Source organism: Bos grunniens, chromosome 16 (genome assembly GCF_055505025.1).
Source record: "Bos grunniens cultivar Pamir isolate PY7600 chromosome 16, Bosgru_T2T1.0, whole genome shotgun sequence".
Lineage (NCBI taxonomy): Eukaryota > Metazoa > Chordata > Mammalia > Artiodactyla > Bovidae > Bos > Bos grunniens.
Genome location: NC_141180.1, coordinates 47,955,676 through 47,981,045, shown reverse-complemented (window position 1 = coordinate 47,981,045; position 25,370 = coordinate 47,955,676). Strand labels below are relative to the sequence as shown.

At 41.5% G+C, this 25,370-nt stretch overlaps 1 protein-coding gene and 1 long non-coding RNA gene across 4 annotated transcripts; both read right to left on the bottom strand.

Moving 5' to 3' along the window:
• Window positions 1-2,014: 2,014 nt before the first annotated feature.
• LOC147356768 (uncharacterized) lies at window positions 2,015-6,750 on the bottom strand. The gene is made up of 2 exons (XR_015143518.1): window positions 5,575-6,750; window positions 2,015-2,673 (listed from the first exon to the last, which is right to left on the bottom strand). It is a non-coding gene; the product is annotated as an uncharacterized LOC147356768 (long non-coding RNA).
• A 5,514-nt stretch (window positions 6,751-12,264) lies between these two features.
• Window positions 12,265-21,124, bottom strand: ZBTB18 (zinc finger and BTB domain containing 18). Of its 3 annotated transcripts, XM_086344918.1 has the most exons (3): window positions 20,709-20,846; window positions 18,317-18,400; window positions 12,265-15,960 (listed from the first exon to the last, which is right to left on the bottom strand). In XM_086344918.1, the coding sequence occupies exons 2-3, from the start codon at window positions 18,327-18,329 to the stop codon at window positions 14,378-14,380; spliced, it is 1,596 nt and encodes a 531-aa protein (XP_086201044.1). In that variant the 5' UTR covers window positions 18,330-18,400; window positions 20,709-20,846; the 3' UTR covers window positions 12,265-14,377. The 3 variants fall into 3 exon arrangements, with proteins under 3 accessions (XP_086201044.1, XP_086201046.1, XP_086201045.1); XM_086344920.1 differs by lacking the exons at window positions 18,317-18,400; window positions 20,709-20,846 and adding an exon at window positions 21,092-21,124; XM_086344919.1 differs by lacking the exon at window positions 18,317-18,400 and having other exon boundaries at window positions 20,709-21,067.
• Between the last annotated feature and the right edge of the window lie 4,246 nt (window positions 21,125-25,370).

Sequence of the window (25,370 nt, the reverse complement as noted above, 5' to 3'; positions counted from 1 at the left end):
GCTAGGAGAAGGAGGCAGCAGAGGATGAGATGGTTAGATAGCATCAATGACTCAATGGACATGAGTTTGAGCAAACTCCTTGAGATAGTGGTGGACAGAGGAGCCTGGCCTGCTGCAGTCCGTGGGGTAGCAAAGAGTCAGACACAACACTAAGACACAACTTAGTGACTAAACAACAACAAAGGCCAGCAATTAAGTTTTGTGGCCTCACCAGAATGAGTCAGGTAAGGATTTCATTAAAATATGTATGAACATGCTCCAAGATTACAAATGATAAGTAACTGGAGGGACATTAGATGAATTAAGTTAAATGAAAATTAACTTGTATTTTATAGTACTTTAAAAAGCATAGATTATTTCCTTTAACTACTTGACCATGGACTAGACATAAACTGATGTTAGACCACAAGAAAGAATGTATTGTTTCACTTGCAGATAAATATATTTTTTCATAGTTTCCCTCTAATTTCAGACAAATGTAATGGGCCCTATAATTTTGTCAGTTCAGCAGCAGCCTCATTTCAGGGAACTATCTCCCCATCCCCCATGCCCTTGTCCTTCCCATACTCTGTGCTCTCCATGTGCATATGGCCACCACAAGAGACTGCAGATTGGTGCAATGGGCGTGGCCTTGGCACAGCCCATTGGTCCAGCAGTGGGCGCCCAATCTAAATAGGCCAATCAGAATTCTCCCCCAGGATCTGGGAACTGCAACTGACAAAAGAAGTCAGCCTTTCCCTGGGTGTCTGAAAATGAAGACATGTAAATGCAGAAGCAGTTGGCAGTCTTGTTCCACCATGTGGACTGAGGAATAGAAAATGCCAATCAGCAGAAAGAGTTCAGAGGCAAGAAAAGGAGAACAAATCCTGACAGCCTCTGAGCTCCCACTTCTAGCTGCTCCCAAGGCCTGTCCATATTCCTCTTTTGGATTTCATTGAATCCATGTAGCCTTATAATGAAATTCTTGCTTGGCTTAAACTAGCTTAAGTTGGATTTCTGTTCCTTGCAACCAAAGAGTTTTAACTAATATAAGAATGCAGTCCTATTTCAGTCTCACTTACATGCTAATCTTGAATTCCTTAACCATTTACTTGGTGACTTCAGGATGAAAAAAATAAAAGTGAAAATATTTGAGTTAGACTCTGGTACAAATTAGTTCACCATCATTCTCTTGGACTGTTTTTTTTTTCCCCTCCCCCACACAACAATCTGGTAGTGTTTTCCTCCATACTGGAATGGATTAATTACAAGATAGACACACAGGGGAATGAGTAGGTCAATGGTCTAGCTGTCAGTGACAAAAGATGGGATTTTTATGACAGTCACTAAGAATTTGATCTTTCCTAATTTGTCCATTTGTGAGTGCTGTGTGTTCTCTTTTGATGATCTTCCTAACTCAAATGACCTCTGATCTGTAGACCTATCACCAGTCCCCTTGGATACTCCAAATTTGGTGAACCATGCCCACAGCAATGGTCTGTGGTGGGGTCCTTCCTATGGAAGCCAGAATTCGCCTTTTTATTTACAAGGCCTGTCCTAAGAAGATGGCAGGGAGCTGTCCAACCAAGACTCTGTAGAGAAGCTGAACAAGCACAAAACCTCTGCAGGACTAACAGCAATGTTGCCCTAGCCAGGAGCCCTCAACGCTCGTTCACCGCTAGTTAAAATAACAAATGTCAACAACGAATGTGATACCATCCCCATTCACTTTCCCAAAGGTGTGTGTAGAACTAAAGAAGCTCTTGCCTGATATCTAACTAGGCTCTCTCAGGGTTCTCCTATGAAAAAAAATAGAAATTAATCCCAAACCACTGGGCTTGACCAAAGACAAGAGGCATGTGTCTGGCATGTGCGTGGGAAAACATAACCTGATATTAAAAATCCAAAGGCAGGTGGAAGTGCTTACCAGCCTTGCCCATGCCCTCCCTTGTCTAAGTGGGTGTTCCTTGGACCACCATAAGCTTCAGAAACCTGAGTGGCAAATTAGTCACGTCTCTACTCTGATTGGAAAATATTTCCTTGTTATCCGTCCAAGTTTAATCAGCATTTCAGTTAAACAGGTTAAAAATGCCCGAGGAATTCAGAGCTGGAAAGAACCTCAGAGTCATTTGGCCCAAGAGTTTATTTTAAAGATGAAGAAAAAGAAGCCCAGAGAGATACAGTCACTTGTTTTTCAAGAGGCACAGCCAGGGAGCAGAGGGCTGGAGAGCAGCAGGGCATCACCCCCGCGGGCTCCAGGCTCTGAGAACCGAACGCCTTCCGCGCCGCGCTGCTCGCGGACCGCTCTGCACGCGCCCGAGGCCTAGATGGCCAAGAAATCAAGGGCACCGCCTCTTCTAAATTCTCCAGGGAGAAAGTTCCAAGGCGCTGGGGGCCGGTGCGGAGGATTTTCAAAGGCCTGCGGCGGAGCCTGCTCGCAGGGACACGGGCCAGATGTCCTCACGTCCCCTCTGCAGACGCTGGGGGTGCCTGCTGCAGTCCACCCCGCGCGGGCGCACGGCAGCCTCTGCTCCCGCAAGCCCCCGGGCAGCTTCGGAACACACCTAGGGATCCCGCCGGGCGGGCGGGTGGATAGTGCAGGGGAGGCAGGATGGCTGCGAAGGTCAGTCGTCTCCCCTGCTGGCCGCCTTCCTTTCCTGGTCGCTTCCTGTGGCGGCAGAGAAAACAATGAACCTGCGGGGCAGACAGAAGACAGACTGACGCATCTGCACACTCGAAAGAGAGGGTCCAATGGCTAAACAGCTCGAGTGGGGTCGTGAGAAAACCGTGGGGTTTTCACAGAGCAGGTGGAGTTCACTGCAAATGCACAGGATCTTGCCAATCACTGGAGATGGCACCTTTGTTCGGTTTTCAGAAGTGCAATTCCAGGGGCACTTTTTCCCCTCTTGTAAAAGAGACTGTAAAGACAATTTGTTTAAGCTCAAGACGTGAAACAAACCGGATGCCATGCTTTCTCAGCTTTCTGAGTTAGGGATGACGGTGTAATTTAGCATCACCTGAAGCCAAAATTCACCTGAGTAGAATTAGGAATTGTCAGAGAATCCCCAATCACACTTCTAGAGATGAGTCTGATTCTTCTAGACACACACACACACACACACACACACACAGAAATAGTTATCGGTCTCCTTGGCCCTGATCTCCGACTGAACAATAGATACGCGCCCAGGACAATGTGGGGTTTGGTGCTTCTTTTGGGAGAAGAACTTATAGTATTTCTCCATCCCTATTATTCCCTTCTCTGTGTATGGTTTGTGTGTCAGCTGCTACCTGAACAGAGGTGGCAGTTCCATATAGGTTGGCTTAGAGAAGAAAACTGTTCTCACTCGGGTTCTATAAATTACTCATATTCTCACTTTAATATCAAGTACGATATGTATTAGAGTGCATGGTTTTGGCTAGAATCAATTTGGAAGGCTGTCAAATAAAAAACAAAATAGGAAAATAAATCCAAAGTAAAATTTATGACATGATTTTACTCCCATTACATTCCACTTAACAAATGCATATGTTTTACAATATCTTTAATAATAATTATTAAACATAGTAAAATACTTCCAAACTTGGCTCGTTGCATAATTGTACTTCGAGTGAAAAAAAAAAATTATCTGAAGCCTTGTCAATATGCCACTTCCTCCTCCCCCAGCTTTTAACAGAAGCAGCCTCCAGTGGAATAATCCAAGCTGTGTTCAAGAAGTTGGCAAGTAGGTCCAATTAAATGTGGTTTTACTGTATTCTGGCGTTTGCATATCTTGTTTGCCAAGAAGTAATCTTTGACAAAAAAAAAAAGAATCTCTACTGGCCCAGACACAGCCTGGATGGTGCAATGCATCACATAACTTTACCCCATGACTAAGATAATCTTTTTTTCTTAAATAGCTGTGGAAAACGTATCATATATCCATCATATTCCTATATGAATCACAAAACACTGTGCTTTATGGAGCCTCTTATATTTATACATGACAATCTGAAATTCATCTTAATAGCTCTGCTTATTTTAATTATTAAACTCAAAGGGGGTTACTTTCAGCCACCTGAGCTTGATGTATTTATTCAGGTGTGCTCCAGTTGGATTATCTGAATGAGGCTCCAAAGGACCCTATTGACTATGAAATGCCGGCTGGTCCAAGCTGCAGTCATCCACACTCACAAACCCAGGGACCTGAAACTCAGGGACAGACATGCTCCTCTGAGTTTTGCCGGGCTGTTCTTTTGCTGATGTTTTATACACTCCCATGCCCTTATGCAGGCACTGACTCTCGTAGCCCCTTCCAGCTAACCCACGCGCTACGTGAACCATCAGCCGTATCCAAAGTCCAGATGGAAAGCTGTCAACAAAGAGACTCCTTCCGCTCTGCCTACTGCATGATTCATCCCTGGCATGAAGACAGGCCGGAGATGGCCCCACCACCTTGACTCCCATAGGTGAGCCAGCCGAAGAGCACAGGTGCCCATTCCTCAGGTCAGCAGGGAGGGATCGGGTCTGAAAATGCCTCTGAACACACAACTTGGCCTTTGTTATCGACCGTCACAAGCTCATTAAAAACACATGCAGAAATGGTTAAACAAAATCCTCTAAACCTTTTACAAAATTGCCAGTCTATTAGAAGGACTGAGCTCACAGCAAACTCTCCCTTCCAATGTGTGCAATGGAGCAGCTAATGTCCTTTGGACTCTTGTCTATGGCACCAAGCAGAGAGAGGTGGGGGGGGGGCTTGTTTGTTTTTGGTTCTTGTTGTTGTTTTTTTAACTTTTTTAAAACCAAACTCTTCAATAGTGCAACCCAAAGGACTGTTTTTACCAAACGCGTACTGTTAAAGTCATCGCCTTGTAAAAAAAATCTACGAAAATTATAAAATAAAAAGGGAGATCTGTGTCATTGTATCTGGGAGAGCAAGAAGGAAAAGAGAAGCAGATGACCGTGGCACGAATGCTTTTGTGAGTGGCACTGCATCAAAGAGCGAAGTGGACTCTCTGAATGGGGGTTTTGAAGCCTGTTACGTGGAAAAGTTGGATCGTAAGCTTGATCTGGGCAATATTTACTCAAAGTTTCCTTATAAGGCACAGAGCACTGCATTCCAGTGAGTCGTGGATTTTCACCAGGTGCATCTTCCTCCTAATGGAAGTAGTCGCAAGGAGGCAGTTTGGCCACAGATTTGCAGTGTACCACGATGTGGCTCTAGCAACACATAAAATAGCACATCAGGGATGTGAGGCCTGGGATTGAGACGCTCTGAGCTCTGATCTGGCATGTGCCACCTTCTCCTGGTGAGATCAGTAAGTCATTTAACTCTCTGGGGAAATCATTTTAATATGTGTGCCTCCCTGGGGACTTGCACTTGTTCCTTATCATTATATATATTAATCATGCTGGGGTTTTTTTTTAACTTTATGATGCAAGATTAAATATAAGCTGAAGCTTTCAGTCTTGGTCTCTCCAGCCTTAAGAGAAAAATACATCTTCAGCTTAGGGTTTTGGATTAATCAGATAGGAGTTGAAAGGGCTTGGGACATTGGTCCAAAGGAACCGAAAGTACGATGTAAGTTCTGCGAGGGTTAGGGCATACTTACCTACCTGAGACTGTAGGATCTTTTTCATTCCTATGGTGCTTGGACTTTCACATATCATGTAGAACTTGCTTATCTCAGGGCCTGCTTAAAACCAGAATAAAGTTGAGACTGTTAGTGCCCAATGAACTTAAATCATAAAAATTCACATTAAAAAAACCCACATTGATAAGAAGGCTTTATGATAAGGAAACTTCACCTTGGCATAAAAAATAATAATCATTATAATACTGAAGTCACTGCAAATGTATATAGCATCTTTTTTTTTTTCCTGAGAGCTTAATACTTTTGCAAATTCATTTGCACACTATTCTAAGGAAGGAGACAATAAGGGTATTATTTTTCTGGTCTTTCTTACAAGTGGAGAAATCAGGGTGGGGCTGATAGAACTTCACGAACTTTCTCTTAAGCCTTCTTTCCCTAAAGCAGATGATACTGAGAGACAGGGGTGAAAAACATTCCAAGTAACGAAGGCCAGTTTTCAGATAAGTGGAAAGTTATTCAATTTTCCCCTTTCAGCAGCAAACAAGTTTTGAGGTTCCTGTCTGGCTGCGGCCCTTTGTCATGCATCCATGTTTCTTCTCTTCCTCTTGCACATCCAGCAACAGTTCTGCCAGCCCTGCGCTTACTAGCCTGCAAGTAGCAGTGCCTCGTCGTGGTTGAACTAGTAACATGTTTGGAAACCTAAGCAACCCCTTTCATGACTGGGAGTAGAGAAGGGGGGTGTGTCAGTGGGAAGAATCCTGCCAGGGTCTCAGTTCTTGGGGAGCCCAAGGTAGAGGCGCCAAAATATTTCCTCCACACTCTCAGGAGAGAGTGTTCTACTGTGATAATTTTTTTAATAGTTGATAGGATCGAAGTCAGGAAGAGAAATAGCATAATTCCAATCTTAGGTTCAACTTGTGAATATATATAGCAGACAATGGTAAGTGCAATCATGGTAAATATCTATTAACATATTACAAACTTTACCACTTGGGCATAACCAGAATGTTGAGTTCAGATTCAGACTTGATCAAAGATGTGCCCCGAACAAGGAATTCAGCCACCATGTGCCTCTAAAGAGGAAAAAAAAAAAACAAACAAACCTCATGTCTAAAATGATAGATAACTAAAGGCTTGGGGAATGTATGAAATGTTTGCAAAGTGGTCTGGACGCTCTTCCCTTCCCTTATGGCCTCACCCGGTACCTGCTCCTCCACTTTTAGGATAAACAAACTGGAAATCACTTTTGCCCTGTCCAGCTCTAAGTGTCTGTGATTTTTAGGAAGGACACGTGATACAGCAATTTGTAAGGGGAGAATATCAGACACACAACACAGGTCTTCAAATAATGGGGAATAATTGGGCTATTCTGGCCATTAGATTTTTGCAATTTGAATAACCAAATTAACTCATTATTTTAAAAGCAACCAGTCCAAATGCAAATTTTAAAATTTAGGATACAGATGTAAGCTGGGAAATGTTTTTGTTTATACGACTTAAGAGTTATGTTATTTTAGGAGAGAGAAAAAATTATACATGTATCATTAAAGAAGAATAACAATATGAGGATTGATTGCCTCATACTTCGAGGGCGTTGTTTGACTGACTTTTAAACAGAAACACTTCAATCATTTAAAATTCTTCCATGCTGGTCAAGCCTACAAACCGCCTGTATTTTGACTAAAGTATTATTTTTACTGCAAGATAAGCACCTTTACAAAGCAAATTGAATAGATGACAAACCCACCCTCCCTCCCCCTTTTGCACATAAGTGATTCTAGTACTGCTTTGAGGCATCCCTCAAGTCAAATAACATAAATAGAATGTGAGAAATTATGTTTTCTAGACTTCACACTTAGTATGAAAAACAAAACTTCATTGTGCCTCAACATATCCTCTCATTTTTTTCTCATAACCTAAGGATTTCATAGAGTTCAATGTGGTTTATTATACTGAGCAACTGAAAATGCCTCAGCTCCTTGGTCCGCAGGCTCTGCCCTTGGATATATGTCTGTGGGTTGCTGGTGCAGAGTGGTAAGCAGGGCCAACCTCAAATGTAGTTTTCATTCAAATGTACTTCAATTTTTTCAAAATGGTAGAAATTCACACATAAAAACAACTTGGTTGAAAAAAGTCCATGGCAATGGTGTCCAAAATTACTCAATGCATAAAATTTGCCCTCTTATAATTAATAAAGGACACTGAGAAAAACAGAGCAGACTATAAAATATGAATTTTAGTTTGTATCTCAACAAAAATAAAAACCTAAAGGGTAGTCCATCTGCCAGCCTTTAGTTTCTTTTTCATTTATTCAATTGCAAGATCTTGGGGATACTAAAGAGACCTTAAATTTTACAATAAAGGCATGTGTATAATGTCTATCTTTGAATATAAACCTATACCATTTCTCCCTCCTGTCATACTTAAGAGACCCTCTTTCTCAAAGGCAGTTAGTTACAGAAATAACCTTATAAATTATTTTCTTGGAATACGGTTTTATGCTCAAATTTCTTCTATTCAATGAGGATTTTAAGTACACAGAGAAACAGCTATAAATGAGAAGAAATGGATTTTTTCCCCTAAAAATGAATAGATGGCATAAACTTCTGTGGCTATGGTTCACAAACAATAAATGTTTTCTTAAATGTTTTTAATTGTCTATTATTGTATCATTGTGCTTTTCTAAAACTTATCCAAATAGATACTCTAGGAACCCTTGTTGCCTGCCTAGTAAAAATACAATAGGCATTTCAATATTACCAAAGACTCGTTTGCACGACACAGTTCCAAATAAATGATCCACAAAAAAAGGTACATATGTACATACATATAATATGCATATAATTTTTCTGTTTTTAAGAGATTTAGATTAAAAGCTTAAATGCTCCTACTTTGATCACAGATTTCAGAGCAATAGACATATATAACTAAATGTCAGGGTGTTTTGTAATCCCCTCAAAGGTGAAGTGTACATTGAACCAAGGTATGATTTTTTTTTTAATGAGCCGAATATGTCCTTATTTATAGTTTCGAGTAATCTATATTTTAAAATTCTACATGGTTAAGTTTTATTCTTTTAAGCTCTGTCATATCAGAAAGTTAGCTCTGATTTGTCACAGCACACATAAATAAGGTTATGCTATTCTTTCAAATTCAGTATCATTGTACTTACATGATGTGTATTCAAGCAACAAGAGTTAATATAGCCTAAAAAGTTTACAAATATTCAAATACATTTTTCATGTACCACTTCATATTAACTACAAATATACTTTTTACAAATGTGAATATTTAGGCCAATATATCTTTTTTAAAATTCCTATATAGTCATGTTAAGCATGCATGTTGACATTGAGTAAAAGCTACTTGATTTAATGATTAACTACAGAGATTATAATAAACTGTAAATAAATCGCTTCCGTGAATGGACTCTCTATCTGTGTCACACGGCCTCTTAAAGCCACTCTAAATATCCTCACTGAAACTGTTACTGACTAATGTGCTACATTTTAAAGCCAAATTGGGTTTTTGCTCCGCTCATGCCAAAGGAACTAGAGAGAATTGCCTCCTATAGCAAAATGTGAGCTCAACTGCAAACCCATTTCTGAAGACAATTAGAAAGGGTGGGGGGCAGGGACAAGAACCTGAAACTCAAGAAAATTTTAGTTTTGACAGAATCATTTTGCAAACTACCCTTCACATAAACCTAGGAATCGTGATTAGCAGTTAGTACATGTTCAAATAGAACCAGGAAAGTCAACTAGGTAGTTTATTTCTCTAAAAAAAAAATCAGATTTCTTTCAAGTGCTTGAATATTTAGGATTCTATGAGCCTGAATTATCTAGACAATTAAATCAACAAATTATTTAGTGTAAGCAGACACTTTTAATTGGGCTTAAAAGAACAACTTTTCAAGTTTCATTTCTATGACCTCACCGTTCCTTGTTACAATGTTTTATATATGGAGTTCAGTTTCTTTCACAAGGAATTACAAACACTAAGATTTTTAACCAGTTTGCAAAATGTTAAAAGTTTCACTTCTAAAATGTCTCTGTAAATAAACTAATATTTCTAAAAACCTCCAGTGTCATCCATATGATCTGATTGCTTTAGCCCTCTTTTTATATTAAAAAAAATCTAAGGAGTTGGGAAGGCTAGAAATATACTATGTTTCTGTCTACCTAACTACATTGACAAAGTCAAAAGATAAGTGGTTCTACATTTTGGACCAAAGGATCACCTACAAAGATATTTTGCCATGTTTCGGCAGGTCAGAGTAGGACATTTTTAACATAAGGGACAAAATCCTATCAGTGTAATAAATTTGGACTATTAGCCAGAATGAAACTCCTAAAACTTATTTGCTTTTAAAAAATAATTGCTTTCTTTTTAAAATAAAAATGGTATTATTTCTAGTGTTTTCATGTCAAATGACATTAAAGAAAAGGATCGAGTTTTCCAGTCCAGGATTTCAAAATTCACACTTCCTCTACCACTGTACCTTATTAGGAAGTTTCAAACATTGAAATAATTACAATGAAAATTTAGATCAACATCTACAAATTAAAACTAAAATTTGAGTTTCCTATCCAGATGTATGTGAGTTTCCCTCATATTAGAAATGAAAGAATGTTTTAAGCTTTTATAAGAATAAAATGTAGTCATACAATAAATTTTGAGATGGTAAGATTCTTTTAAAAAATCCTTATCCGGTACAATAGGACTTTTAAAGTCAAGTTTTTATGTTTTGTGTTCTATTGATCAAACTTGGGAGATTCAAGATTCTTTAAGTTGTGTTACTTCTTAGGTTAAGAAAACCAATAGTTTTCTTTGATAACAGTTCAAAATTTTTGTTTTACCTGGAAAAAAATGAGTATTTCAGCCATTTTAATGTGAGCTATTATATAATTTTAATAAAATGTTCACCTTTTCCTAATCTCCCAATAACTTGTTTGTAGATCATGTCTATTGGGAAAAAAAAAAAAACCCTCTACTTGATTCACCTATTAATCTGATAGCATAATTAACTAGAAAGGAAATCCAAAACCAGTATCCTTAATATTGGATAGCTCTTGGATATTCCCTAGGGTACACCTTACACACAAAGCTGGGCCCACATTAATCTAGGGCATAATTATCTGAAAGAAACAGATGTTTTCAAAAGTAAATGAAACCCCATATTTAAAGTATACTTATATATCAGCCCAATGTCAAAGGTGAGATCAATTTGAATGGTTTCCAACGTGATTATGTGACAAATTAATTTCCATTTTTAAAAATGTAGTGAATGAACAACTGATTCCTTCACTTATCAAACGTGGTGATTTGTGTAATTTGTTCCAGTTTTGCAAGAAGTGTTTTAAGGAGCTATTTCTTCCAAATTTCATGTCAAAACACTCTTTTTGTAAGTGCATCCAGCTAAGTTTAAAATAATTGCTCATTTAAAATTAGATGCTAGTCTGTGGAACTAAATTGTAACTCTCAACATCTAAAAGCTTCGAGACACTCTGACCAGATAGCATAGGAACTGAAGACACAAGTGCTACTCACCCTCCCACCCTGTAACTAACTGCCCAAGAAATTATTTTGTGGAACTCAAATGTGCATTCTCCTTTCATGTCAAACAATGTTTGGTTGGTTAAAACCAAGTGAGTTTCATGTAACTGAAATCCTGTGTCAACCAAAAAAAAAGGGAAAGGTAAGATCCCAAGTAGTAAATTACTGATGGTGCTTTATAATCTTTTGGGATTCCCATCCAAAGGCAACAGGGAACTTAAATATGGTACACTTTCAAGCTCCAGACCTTATATATAATTTCTATTGAAATTAGGAATATTAACCTTACTATAGGTCATTTAATATAAATGTATTTGAGAATAATCATGTAAAACTGTATTTTCATAGGTACCTTTAAGGATAGTGTTATGGACAATTATAAATTATGTAAATCCTGGAAGAGTATGGACAATTATAGATTCCAGAATTTGTAAAAACTCTCAGGTTGGTGCCAGCCTTGCTCACACTTAAAGACAACTGGACCCTCAGCATGTATGAGTTAGTGTTCTGTCAATTCTTTAGGTCAGCCAGCAAATGTTTCTCACCCTGACAAGACCCATCAGGCAAATATGAAGTTGGGACGATCACAAAAATTAGGGAACAGTTTTTTAAATGGTTGCATGTACTTAATCACATTTTAAAGTTAAAACTTAAGAATTAAAACCTGAGAACTTTTGACTTCTCCCAGCAACAAAGAGGATGTATACAGCTATTCTTGAACAATCAAATGCCTGCTAATTCAATTGCCTAAAATTCCAGTCATTAGCCAAGCAGTTTTCCAAATTAAGACATCCGGTCTCCTACAATTTTCCACTTAAGCCAGAACACAGAAAAATAGATTTGACCAATCAACTTAAGATTACCCATGAAAATGTGACTTATGGTATATGGATTAGTAGTTGTACAGTGTATTATGAAAAATCTATGCTGCCATCTTCACGTTCCTGATTCAGGTTGTAGAAAATGGGTCACATTTTTTAAAATGTGCATTTAGTATTTTCTTAAATGACTAGAAGCAAAATGTTTGAACACTTCTGAGTGATTTAATCTAATAATTCATAAACTCTGAATACTAAAAATAAAAGATGCCATGTATGATACATATTTAGGATCTATATAGTACATAATCACAATTTTGAAAACACACAAAAATTCTCAGTTCATATAATTTATTGCAGTTAGCACACAGTTTAAAAATTCACCAACACACCAATAGTACAAAACTAAACAGCATTATAAGTTATTCCCCCCTCAGGAAAATAAAACATACTATGATTGTCAAAGCTAGATGTCAGTCTAAGTTTTAGAACAAAGGAAGAATGTGAAACTAATCAAAGGAAAAAGCCATCACTCACAATGACCACAAAAAGAAAATCCAAAAGAAAGTCCGTTTTCTCACAGACATTGATTGTCTTCTCTAAATTAATAAAAATTATCTTAACATAAACTGTACTTTAAAAAAACTAGAAACTCTTCAAGTAACTAAAGATAATGCTCCAAGGCCATTTTCACAGCTTTTTTTGTTTGTTTGCTTGCTTTAAATGCCATTACAGCCAAATTAACACACATTTGACCAAATATTTCCAAAACAGTCCAGCAACACACAATGGAGTTTTCCATTCAGTATCTTAAGCACAAAAATAGGCTATGTTTACAGTAGTTAAGGCGATCAAATTTTAAACAAAAGCAATTTAAAAAAAAAAAAAAGGGAAAAACAGCAAACGTTTTCCATGCTACTCCCATAGACCTTATTTGTAAGTGCAAGACAGGAAAACAAACACTGTGCAAAATGCTTTTGCCCTGTGTGCTGGTCATTAAAACCACACGTTGGGCTGCAGCCTCTGCTGCCGCGATACACATAGTCTACTAACCCCCTTCCCCGTGTCAATCAAGGCAGTCCAGTCCATTCAGCCTGGGGCTTTTTCAGTCCATAGAATCTTTTCATGAGTTGGGGGTGTGGGGGGGACGGGGTAAGGGATGGAGGGAGGAAGGGAGGGGAAAGGAAGGAGAGAAAAAGAAAAGGGGAAGAAAAAAAAGAGAATGACCTATTGTCAATTTGTGCAGTAGTTACTCTAAAACGCTCAACTGGGTAAATGTGTACGTCTAAACTTGGAGCTGGCCTGGGTTTGTGCAATTAGAAGTTTTGTTATAAATGCACACTGCACATGCAGATCTTTAAGCCATTTGTAAACATTTATATTTTCCTTGTTATGTAGCGAAGTTATCAATTTGCAGCTTAAGTTTTTATTCAGCTTAACAGTTTCAACTTAAAGACAGTGGGAAAGTCAATTTAAATTATATAAAATAAAAATAAAAACAGTGCATTAACGTTCTTCATAACACCAGGGTTTGTTTTTTTTTTTTTTCCAAATGGTGCTATTTCTCTAAGGAAATTAAATAATTTTAAACTCACTCATTAAAGTTATACAATGCAAACAAAGACAAAAAATATATTGAAACTCATGCATTTCTGTAGCGTTAATATTTACTTTTCAAGACTCAACTAAGAGCATCAACACAACCTGTCAAGTCCTTTGACACCCCCCCCCAGCCCATGTAATCAATTACAGTATACAATAACAGTAATTCACATTTTTCAACACACAGTTCAACACTGCTGAAGCTGCAATATCCTTTTTCATCCCAAGCAAACCTTCACAAAGACAGCGTCCCAGTGATCCCAGTGTACTTTCAGAATTTCTCTCATTGGGAACCGTCAGAAAACCAGAAGTTGCCACAGAAAGTTTTAAGTCAACTGCTTGTTTAAAAATAGATAATCCAGCATTTCAGAAATTTTCCATTTGGGTCTAAAAGCATTCAGGTTTCCAACAGCCAGAAAAGATTCATGCAATTTGAGACATATAAAGAGGCTAATAAAACTGGAGGGAATTTCTACTTTAAAAAAAAGAAAAAGTGGGAAAAAGGAGAGAGCTCAAAAGACACCGCAGTGCTGACAAAACAGACCCTATGAAAGCATTTTGTGATAGGACGATTTGTTTCAAAGGTTCTTATTGGCTTACTTCCCCTACCCCCTGGAAAGAAAGGAAGAAAAAAACACCTCTCTATTCTCCGACTTGCTCTAAAGTTTCTTTAATCAGGATGCTAAATTAGTGAGATTCTCATGCTATTCTAAAGTGCAAAAACAAGTTAATATCCCAACCTTTCAGTTCCAGGAAACGAGACTGCTTTTAGACCGTACCACAACTATATAGAGATCTATTTATATATAGGTATATATATATTATTTATATATATATATATAAAATTATTTCCAGAGTTCTTGAGAGCTATCTTCTAAGGTCCAGTCTCTGACCGCGGGCAGGCTCAGCGCCTCGCTTTTGACCGACAAGGAGTTCACCAACTCACAGTGGAACTTGCGGATGTGCCGGTACAGGTCCCCGGACTGCGTGAACCTGCGCTCGCACCACTTGCAGGCGTGCGGCTTCTCGCGCGTGTGCACCACGGCGTGGCGGCTCAGGTTGTGCGAGTACTGGAAGCTCTTGCCGCACTGCGTGCACGTGTAGGGCTTCTCGCCCGAGTGAGTCCTCTCGTGGCGCTTCAGGGTGTACATGCAGGAGAACGTCTTCCCGCACAGAGAGCAGGTGGGCACGTTGACGTCGGCGGCCGGCTTGCTGCGCAGGCCGTCCTGCTCGCGGAAGTGCGTGCTCAGGTGGATCTGCAGGATGTGCGGGCTGGGGAAGACCTTGTTGCACAGGGGGCACATGAAGATCTGGCCGGCCGGGCTCAGGATGTTGGAGACGTAGGGCAGCAGGCTGCTCTCCATGCCGCCCTCCACCTGGACCCGCTCGCTCTCGGGGGTCATCATCTCGTCGTCGCTGGCTTTGTCCTCCCGCTCCAGCTCCCTCAGGACCGAGTCCTCCCTCAGAGGAGCCAGATGGGCCGGCTCATACTGTACCCTGTTATTAGTGCTCACACTCTCTTTCACAGTGCTATGTTCCATGTCATAGTCATTAGTGCCAACATCACTCTCATCACAGGAAGCCTCTTTCTCCACCTTCACCTGCACCAGGTTGCTTCTCAGCACGTCCTGTGAAGAGAAATAAGAGCTGTTCAGATTTTCAACTCCTGAAAGGCTGGACTTGACAGACAGGTCCAGCACACAGTCAACATCTGCCGAATCCCTCACGGAGGTGACAGACCTCTGGGACAAAGACTCTGTTGAGCTGCAGGGGCTGGCTACTGTTTTTCCAGCTGCTGTGGCGTGTGGCTCTGCCTCTCCGCCAGCCTGGGGGATGCCTGCTGAGTCCGAGGGCAATCGCATCCACATGTTCCCAGGCTCGGCCGCCAAGTCCCTTTTGCTGGGCAAGATGTTCAGTTTTTCATCTTCCCCTTCATCTTCATCACTGGGCAAATCGCCTGCCATGTGGCTGCTGCCATCCGAGAGGCTTTCGACTTTGTCCGAACAACTTGAAGCATCTTCTTCCTTTTTGGTGCTGTCTGCCTCCGTGGTGGCTTTCTCTTTCAGCTTCTTTTTGCAGACTTTGACAATGTCATACATGTGGAGATAACTGGCAGCTGCTAGCACGTCTTCAATGGGCAAGTCTTTGAACTGGAGTTTCCCTTCATACATGAATTCAAGCAGGAGAGCGAAGGCTGGGGCTGTAACAATGTCGCTGTTCAGATGAACAATGTCTCTTTTGTCCAGCTGGTCCTTGTAAAAGAGGTGGAAATACATGCTGCATGAAGCCAGTACAGCTCGGTGCGCTCGGAACTGGGCATCTCCCACCAGAACAGTGCAGTCACAAAGAAAACCCTGATGTCTCTGCTCGCTCAGACACTGCAGCAAATGTCTACTATGGTCTGGAAACTCCATACTGTCTTCATAACCTGGGAAGAGAGAAATTTCTCATGAGAGTCTGGTTAGGAACAACTTTTCAATGCTCTAGTCCCCACTTAAAAAAAAAAAATCAGCTTGGGCCTCGGAGGTACATGTCCCTGAATTTTAATCAGGCTTATGACCCAAGCACTACCAAATCACACACTCACACACACAAAACCAAGTGTGAGAAGAAAAATGTACGCTTTCGAAACTTTTTACTCCAGCCAAACAGTCTCTGATGTGTCTTGAACTTTTAGTCAAGTTTTAAAAGTCTTCCTTTCAATATAGTCTCTTACTGAGAGTAAGAATTTAGGTCTCTTTCAGAAGAAATTTAACTAACTCTAATCATCAAATTATGTCCTACAAAACCTACAAAATAGCTTTATTTTCAAAGGGAACAACTCAAATAATGAACAAAGAAAAGTCGCAAACACATTCTGGAAGATTCAGAAAACTTGTTCAACCATCCTTTTGTATTACTTTTGATACCTGACTGCACTTAGAAAGCGCGATTTAAACACACACATTTGGCTGAATCAAGGGAAAAAAAAAAAATCAAACCGCATAATTAGTCCAGAAATCAGCAAACAACTTACTTTTAAAGTCAGAGTGTTAAAACAACAAAAGCCCTGTGTATAAAAACAGATGTTAATGCCTTAAGATTTGCAGGTATAGCACACATGTACGAGATCAGAAGGAACTACATGAACAGATGGAAAAGATCATCCTTACTATGAACAAATCCAAATTTTTTTTTATGAATTGAGAAAAGAAATGGTTGTATTTCTTTGTAAAATCTGTACATTTAGAATATTAAAAACCAGAAGGGCTTTATTTAACTCTGAAAATTCTCATCTAAACTTTGATCTGTTGCATAGCAAAATGAGTTCTATATTAAAATTAATACAAACTTTTAAATAAAGGCGTATTACATTTAAATGAAACTCAAAAGCTGTACAGGTTCGACATACCAAAAAAAGCCTTGCTAGTAAAAGAGAAACTATTTTTTTTTTTTTTTTTACTCTGCCATACCTCAGTCAACCGAAAATACTTTGTTTCAACATAACTTGATATATTCTGTTTTCCCAATAGCCTTTATTCTTTCAAATGTGCGTTGTTGCCCTTATTTTCTGGTGAAAAGGGTAAAATGGAGGAGGGGAGACGCAGATGTACAAAGGGTCAAAATTCAACTGCAAAATTCAACTCCTTAAAAATAAAGAAAGCCCGACTTCCCCTTTCCTATGACTAGAAGCAAGGTTCCACATCACCCAGCTCAAAAAATGCATTTGGGGAACGGATACATATTAATTTAATATTTAAAAATTACTTCCCTGCTGCTTCTACACTTTGCCCAAGATGAACTAAAACTTTCAGCCTAACCCAATACATTCTGCAAGATGCCACTGCTAGAATAAACCAAGATTTACAATACAATCACTTTAAGTGCCCCACAGCTAACATCAATCCTAATCCTTGAGAGGGCTAAAAATAAAGATTGGAGGGCAGCTCACAAGGTAGCCGTGATCAAATTAGGAGGCTGAGAGGACAGAGAGGGACGAAGAAGGAAGCTTATAAACATCTGATCCAGCTGACTGTGGCCATATGGCAGCTGCTGCCCAGATAAAGAGATTAAGAATAGAGGAGTGCGATTACAGCTGTCTGGCCAATTCAGGCAGCTCAAATCTACAAGTTCTAAATTAGTCGCTAACACAAAAACTCCTGCAAATAATTATCGTTATGCTGAAATAAAAGATCTCTTAAGTATATATTTGAGAGAGAAATGAGGAAACCAGTCAAACTATTCTCCTGGGGACAAAAGTTTTTTTTTTTTTTCCTTTTCTTTTAAAAAAACCCTTCGGTTTCAAAAGCACTACAGCTGTATGTTTCAGTAAGTAGTGCTGCTGAATGTTTTGGAGAATAAAGTTTCACAGTGGAATTAATTACACAACAATCTAGCTTCTTAACTAGAATAATCTTCTCATATAAGTTTGAATGCTGGATTCCAAACAGTTTACTGTTTCTCCCCCCCACCACTCCAAAAGCAAAAGGAATCTAAATAGCAGTGAACAACAACAAAAAAGCATTTTAATCCGAAGTGATCTCAAAAAGAAGTATTTCAAAGCCTTTCTTAACATCTCAAAACTTGAAATATTCTGTAAAGTTCTTTACCGCTCAAACAAAAAGGGATAAAAATTAAAACTAAACAAGCCCAAGACTTTCAATGCCAATAAGATGTTCATTTTATCCTCAATTCCACATTTTACCCCTAAACTGGATTAGAAAAGTAATGTGATTTTTTTTTAAATTAAATAAACAAAACACCAAAACAGAAATATGCTCAATCTAATCTCTTGCTACTCCTACCTTTAGGACACATAAACCTGATTAAGTCTTTTCCTCTGAGTCTCGCTGGCTCCAGGTCTGTTACATCGGTGGAAAAAAAGCAGACTAAGAGAGACAGATGCAAAGTGGAGATGATGTTAGAGAGGAATGAGATACCTTCTCCACCACAGATCCGCACACACTAACTCCCTGTCTGTGTGTTAGAATAAAAGGCTGAGGGATGGCAGGCTGTCAGCTGCTCTGACATCATGTTCAGATGGAAATGCTACCTCCAGCTGTGCTCCTTTTAATGCCATATGCTACTCCTCTACACTCCTGCCACCAGCTTTTTCTTAGGAGAACTTTTCTCTTCTGTTAGTATAAACAAAATACTTCAAAGTCTCCCTTTTTTCCCCCCAAACTTTCTAACAGAAGAAATTGAAAAACTCAGCATATGGAGTTCTACTGTATTTATGGAATAGCAACACTTCTGTCTTAAGTTGGTGGACTGGCTTACATACTGACAGCACACTCTTGCCACGGTGCTATTCAGGAAATCCAGATTCACTTTTATTCAACTCCAACATTTAGTTTCAAAGGCAGCTTAGGGATATTTTTAAACCAACCCATTTGACATCTCCAGTCCCATTTCAACATTATTACGGCACTTTAATTTCTTTTTCTCTGCGGAGAGAATGGTATACATGTCTCAGGATGTTGGAAGACTATTCAGAACTATGACTTCAACCTGGTTCTCGTTATTTCACCCTTACATAACTACTTATCTAAAACTACCTTCTCAGTAAAATTTCTCACACTGCCAGTTAATGCAAATTTCAACTCTCAGTATCAACAAGCTGAAACTGCACTTTCTGAAATCCTGGAAAGTACTTCAATGAGACAAATTAATAAACTGACAACCTGCTACAGCCACCTGAAATGATTGCTGCATCTGGGTATCTGATCCGACTTTCACCTCAGAAAGAGCAGAACTTTGTCTTCCCCTTGATCTGTGTCCCATAACAATCTTTTTTTGGGTCACTCTGTAATGTTCATGATCACAAGAAAACCTTTCAGGGAGAAAGGGGAAAGGGGTGGGGGAACCTAGGTCTAGCAAGTTAGAACTTTTTTAGCTACATGTGCGGGTCTTTTCGAATGGCTGATGAAATTGTAAAGCAACCCGGGCTGGCCCGACCGGTGCCCTGAAAGGGGCTGCGACATCTGTGAATGTCAAATACGTCTGCACAGGCTCCTGTGGGGGTGAGGAACAGAAAAGGCTCTGGGGCCTGAGGCGCCAAGTGTCACAGTCCTAGTGATAACCACTCTGTTCTCATTAGAAAAACCATGGCCAAGAGTTAAAGAGTAACAAAGGCCAAGTTTCTCTCTCCCGTGCTTCTTGCTTTCCCAAAGTCACAAACCCAACTTTCTCTAACTTCGCGATGAATGACATAATTATGAATGCTTATTTCAGGAGGCACTCTTTGGAGATAAAATTCCTCAGCCACACCACCTATTCTGCACAAATGCCCTCGCCTCATTCCCATATATCAGACATTAATCACCCCATTTACCCAGTGGGGTGGGGGTGGGGGGGCGAGTGACAGTTTAATGAGTCCCGAGCACCGCAATGGGCCAGCGACTCCCACTCCACAAATCAACCTCTTTGCGCCTCGCAGCCGCGGGTCCGTAGAGGGTTTTGTGAGGCCGGGTTTTGTTTTTCAAGGAGGTGGGGGCAGGGGTGCGGAGCGGGGAGGCGGCGGGGGTGGGGGTGGGAAGCAATGCAAATTTTTACGTAGTTGGCTGTGCATAAAACACTAGGGGAAAGAGGAAGGTTAAACCACAGGGAAGGAGGTGGAGGGCGTAGAGCCGGTGCAGCAGGAAAACACCTTAAACAACAGACGAGAAAACAGACCCGGGTCACGGCAACAACAAAAGAAAAGTCGTAAGAAGCCGGGGGAGGGTGGCTGCTACCGCTTCCCCGCCGCCACGGCGAGAGCCCCCGGCAACTGCCCCAGCCCGGGAGGGGCCTCCCCGCGGGCGCCGCCGCAGCTGCAAGGGTCCCCGGAGCCGCGGCCGTCCCGGCGCCGTGCAGCTGCACCGCTCCCAAGCCCCCGCCCCGCGCCCCCCGCCCCCGAGAGGCGCCGCCGCAGCTGCACCGGCCGGAGCGCGCCCCGCGCCGCAGCTGCACCGGCCGCACCCCGCCCGACCCGCAGCTGCGGCGGCCCGGCCCCGCACCCGGCCCCTGCTGCGGCGGTGACCCCCGCCACCCCTAGCTCCACCCGCACAAACTAACTCCACTCGCGGGGCCCGGTCGCCCGCCCCCCTGCTCGCACTGCCCCGCCGGCCGGGGCCGCACAGCCGGCGCCCCGCCCGCTAGGGCCCCGGGCGCGGAGGGGGCGCCGGGTCGGGGCCGGGGGCCGGCGCCGGGACTCACACGGAGCGGCCCTAAGTCACCGCGTCCCCGCCGCCGCCGTGTCCTCCGCCTCCCGGCCGCCGCTGCCGCCGCTGCCGGACTTGGTGGGCTTCCTCCTCCGCGGGCCCCCCCTCCCTCCCTCCCGGCCCCCCCGCCCCCCAATCCCGGCTCCGTCGCCCGCTCCCCCTGCCCCCTCCCTCCCTCCCGCCCACCCCCTCTGGCAGCCGGAGGAGCGCGGCGGAGCGAAGAGGCCCCACTCTCAACGGCTCCCCATGGCAGCAGCCCAGCGGCGGCCGCAGCCTGCCAGACACAGCGAGGGAGCGAGCGAGCGAGGAGCGAGCGCGGAGCCCGGGCCGGGGGGCGGGCGGGCGGGGGGGGGCAAGGGGGAGGGGCGGGGGACGCACCACGCACGCACGCGGCGGCGCCGGCCAGATGTTCCCCCCCACCACCCGCGCGCCTCCCTCCCTCCCGGCGCTGGGCTGCTGCGATTGACCGAAAGCGGCCGGACCGGGTTCCCCGCCCGCCTCCAGCACGCAGTCTCCTCCAATAGGAGGGCGGCTTTTCAGGAGGGCGGAGGCAGTGGCGGGCAATCGTCGGACTGACAAGAGGGCCCAGCCAATGGGGAAGGCGAACTGAAGCTGCCGCTCGCGCGTGCCAATCGCAAACAGAAACTGTTGGGATGGGCGGGTCCGGGCGGGGCTGGTAGCAAAGCGGTGCAGGCGGAGTCGTCGGGCGGGCGCAGCGGCGGTGGCGGCAGCGGCGCCCCTCTGGGGGACTTGGCCGTGAGAAAGTGAAAGGAGCCCGCGGGCGGCGGCGACAGCTGCGCTGGGAGGGGCTTGTTTCCAGGCTAGGAGGCCTCGCGCGCTCTGGGCGAGCGGAGCGAGCTTTTCGGTGTGCGCCTTGACAACCGTAAATACACTTTTAAGCGAAGTGGGGCTGGGCTGCTTGAAGTTACGGAGGTATCCGCGGAGGCAGGGCGCCCGGGACACACATGACCTAAGTCCGGCATTAGGTGGCTTCCTCTACTCTGGCTGCTGTGGGTGGCGACGCCCAGGCCCTCGTGTCCCAGAGCGCAGAGGGTAGGACTAAGGGACGTCCTCGCTCCGTCTGGCGCTGCCCGGTCAGCAGGTGCAGGTGCGCGCCGGGCTCAGCGGACGCCACTGGCTCCGACGGGCAGTTTCTGAGCGTCATTCTCAGGGCATCTTGTCACAGGCACGGCAGAGCGCCTGTATTTCTCGCAGAACCCTCATGTCACGTGTATTGCACTGTTACAAGTAGCCATTCCCAAGTGACCAAATTCTAGAGAACTACAGTGAAAGTAATACTTGTAGAAGCCATACCCTGATTTCTTAATTTGTACGTCTTCAAGCCACAAAATCAAAGTACGGAGGGAAGATGTAAGACTTGCATCGTTTCTGCTTTCCTTCAAATACATTTTTATTCGATTCCCATTCTTTTGCAATTAAACTCTGTTCTTTACGGCCACCAAGAAAAGTAGAAACTTCAAGAAGTTGAAAATCTTCTTGAGGAGGCAAGACTTACAAGTAAAAAGTTGAATAACAGGGCAGAAAATGGTTTACGAATGTAGAAAACTGCGGAGTGAGGAAGTTAGTACCCTTGTAATTGTCAAGGAAATGTGTTTATTCTTTGCTAACTGAACTGAGACTGGCAAGCCTGTTGCTAACCAACTTGGCAGGAGACCTTTCAACTGGGCAAAATGTGCTCTCACTTTGTTCCAGGTCAGATGGGTAAACCAAGTTGAAAGTATTGTTTAGGCAGTCAGACATACTGAATTACTAATGAAGTAAAAAACAGGAGCACTCGGGATTCCTGAAGCTGAAATACTATTGGAATATCCTATTAGAAACAGTGGTGATATTCTCTACTCTTTCCTCAACCTTTCATGTGCCCATGAGATTGATAACTGAGGTCAAGGCCATTCTATGACAACCAGAGTTTTTTATTCCATGAAATGTATTCTATTTGTGCTTTTGCTGACTTCTGGATCTTTTAGTCTGTTGACAAAAGGCCAAATTTTAGTTGACTTGTTAAAAGATAGGGAGTTTATAAATATTCTTGATAAAGGAAATACACTCTTAAAAAAAAAAACAAACAGGTGGAAAGAAGTACGGGCTTTGCCAACAAACTCAGGGGAAAAAATTGGAAAGAAATATTTGCATTCTCAGAGTTGTTTTTCACCTACTAAAAGTTTAAGGAAAGTAACAGATCTCTGGATAAAAAGACAAAGTAATTAATAGTGTCAACATATTAAATAATAAGTTCATGAGAAAATTAGAACATTAAGATTATCCACAAAAAGTTTAGAAACTCAGTGTAAAGTCACAACTCTAACAAAAGGCTTTACAAAAGGCACCTACAGGGAGAATAATAGCCCCGGAGATGTGCAGCGGTGGACAATGATGCGTGAAAAGTTATGAACATTGTTGTTTAGATATAAGAATCGTCACTAGGATCCATTTAGAGGGCTGAGGACATGTCGATTAAATAGAGATTTAAGGAAGAAAGTTTATAGACCCTTAGTTATTTAAAAGATTTTCTAAATTCATGAAAATGCATGAAATATTCATACACTGTCAATTAATAAAAACATTTCTAAAGTATTTATTGTGTTCAAGAAAGATACTCTGATGGGATACAGAAGACAACAAAAAAGCATGTGACACTTTCTCTCCTTAGGGTTTAAATTTAGTTGGGAAAGAAATGGCATACATGTGTAAAAATCAGAACCAATGGAAAAACTAAATAGCAATATAAGATGTGAATGTCAGAGCTAAATGTGATATTAAATTTTTATAACTGTCTCGTCCCTGGTCTCTGATTGCTGTTGCATTTTCTCTGCCCTTTTTTTATATTAAAAAAAAATTTAGGTGACTTTTTTTGAAGGGTCTTAAACACTGTAAAAACGATACTTGTAATCATGTTTGGAAAGTCATCAGCATACAAATGGTAAATAAATAAGACTGATTCCAGAGGTATCATAATACAGAGTGATAACTTTTTATTGGGCACCAGTTGAAACCATAGAAGGTAAGTCACACTATAAAGCACCCTTTCAAGTAAGCCCCTCAAGTAAGGTAAAAAGTAGAGACTGTTTACCTCTATACAACAAGCTTAGCAAATTAGCAAGATCCAGAGCTACTTGACAGAGTTTGAGAGCCAATAATCTTTTTTTTCTCTCCCACAATGGAAAAAAAAGCAGAAAGTATATATAGTCTCTAAACTATTAGAAAAACACAAAATTGCTTTCCTCTGGAGGAATCCTAGTCCTATACAGTTCCAGTTAATCCACACTTTTCTGGGAGTCCTGAAATTCAAAGTAATACCAGTCAATCTAACCACTTATGGTTAGACTTCTTGTCAGAGAAAAAGATGTATGTTTTACTAACGTGCATCTTGACTGATAACAATTTAACACTCTAAAACATTAACATAACCAAATAAAATTTAATTTGATGTGCAACTCCATAAAGTGAATGTCTGATTTTTAAATATGAACCACAGGTCGAATCTCTGGGGGGAAAAAAAATCAGTGTTCTTATTACACTTTATGCAATAGGCCATGTTGAAAAGGTTATCTGTGAAATTAATTTTTGAATATTGACTTTTTATAAGCTTCAAGTATAATTGGAATTTTTTCTTAAAAAAATAGGGAAGCAAGCATTAATAATAAAAGAACAGGTACTCCAACATGTAATGTTTTAAATATCAGAACTATAAAGTGTGACAAAATGTGGGTAGAAATTAACCTGGTTTTGAATCTAGAGGAAAAAATACACTACAATGAAGAAGTTGTTGAAGCTTCTGTTAAGCCCACTTTCAATATCATAGTACACATTAAACTCTGTTAGCTTATTTCGAACCTCTCTCTCCCTCTGTCTCTCTCATTCTCTTCTTGCTTTTAGAAATGAACAGGTTGAAATGGCATAAAGAGAAGACACAAGCACACCTGAGACGATTGTAAAAAAAAAAAAAAGCAAACTGCAACACTCACCACTATAATGAAATGAAGGAGCATATTTCCTAAAGCATAGTTTATATACATACACATATATAAAATAATCCCTAGCACATTATATACCAAATCATTTCTTGGGCTATAGATTCTACAGTACTTGAATCTATTAAATTCCTGAACTATGACAAGTCATAAATAGATAATTTATCCTGATTCTTAGCCCTAATAACAGAAATGTTATCAAAAACACTTGAGAAAAGATCCTTAGCAGATTCACACAGGGCGTTGGGAATAGACCCCCTATACTGGAAGCAGAGTGAACCTACACCAGTAATTCAAACCTGTTTGAGGTCTGTTAAATGGCAGAGAGGAACAAAAGATACAGCCTTCCCAGAACTGTTTTTCCTGTATAGCCAGTTTTCAGTTGCTTACTGTAAATCAGGGCTTTTACATGACCACCATAAATCCAGACAGCATAATGGCTGAAGGAGGCTGATAGCTCAGGCTTGGTTGAGACCAAGACTGGCCACTTGAAAGAACTTAGAAAGCAAGCAGAGTCACCCAACCCACACCCCTTTTCCTCTTTCTCTCTCTCTCTCCCTCCATCCCTCCATTAAATACATTATGCCTTATGCATATATGAGAGGAAAAAAGGCATGTAGTGACACTTTTTGTAGTTCACTTAGTGCTAAAATGCATTCATTATT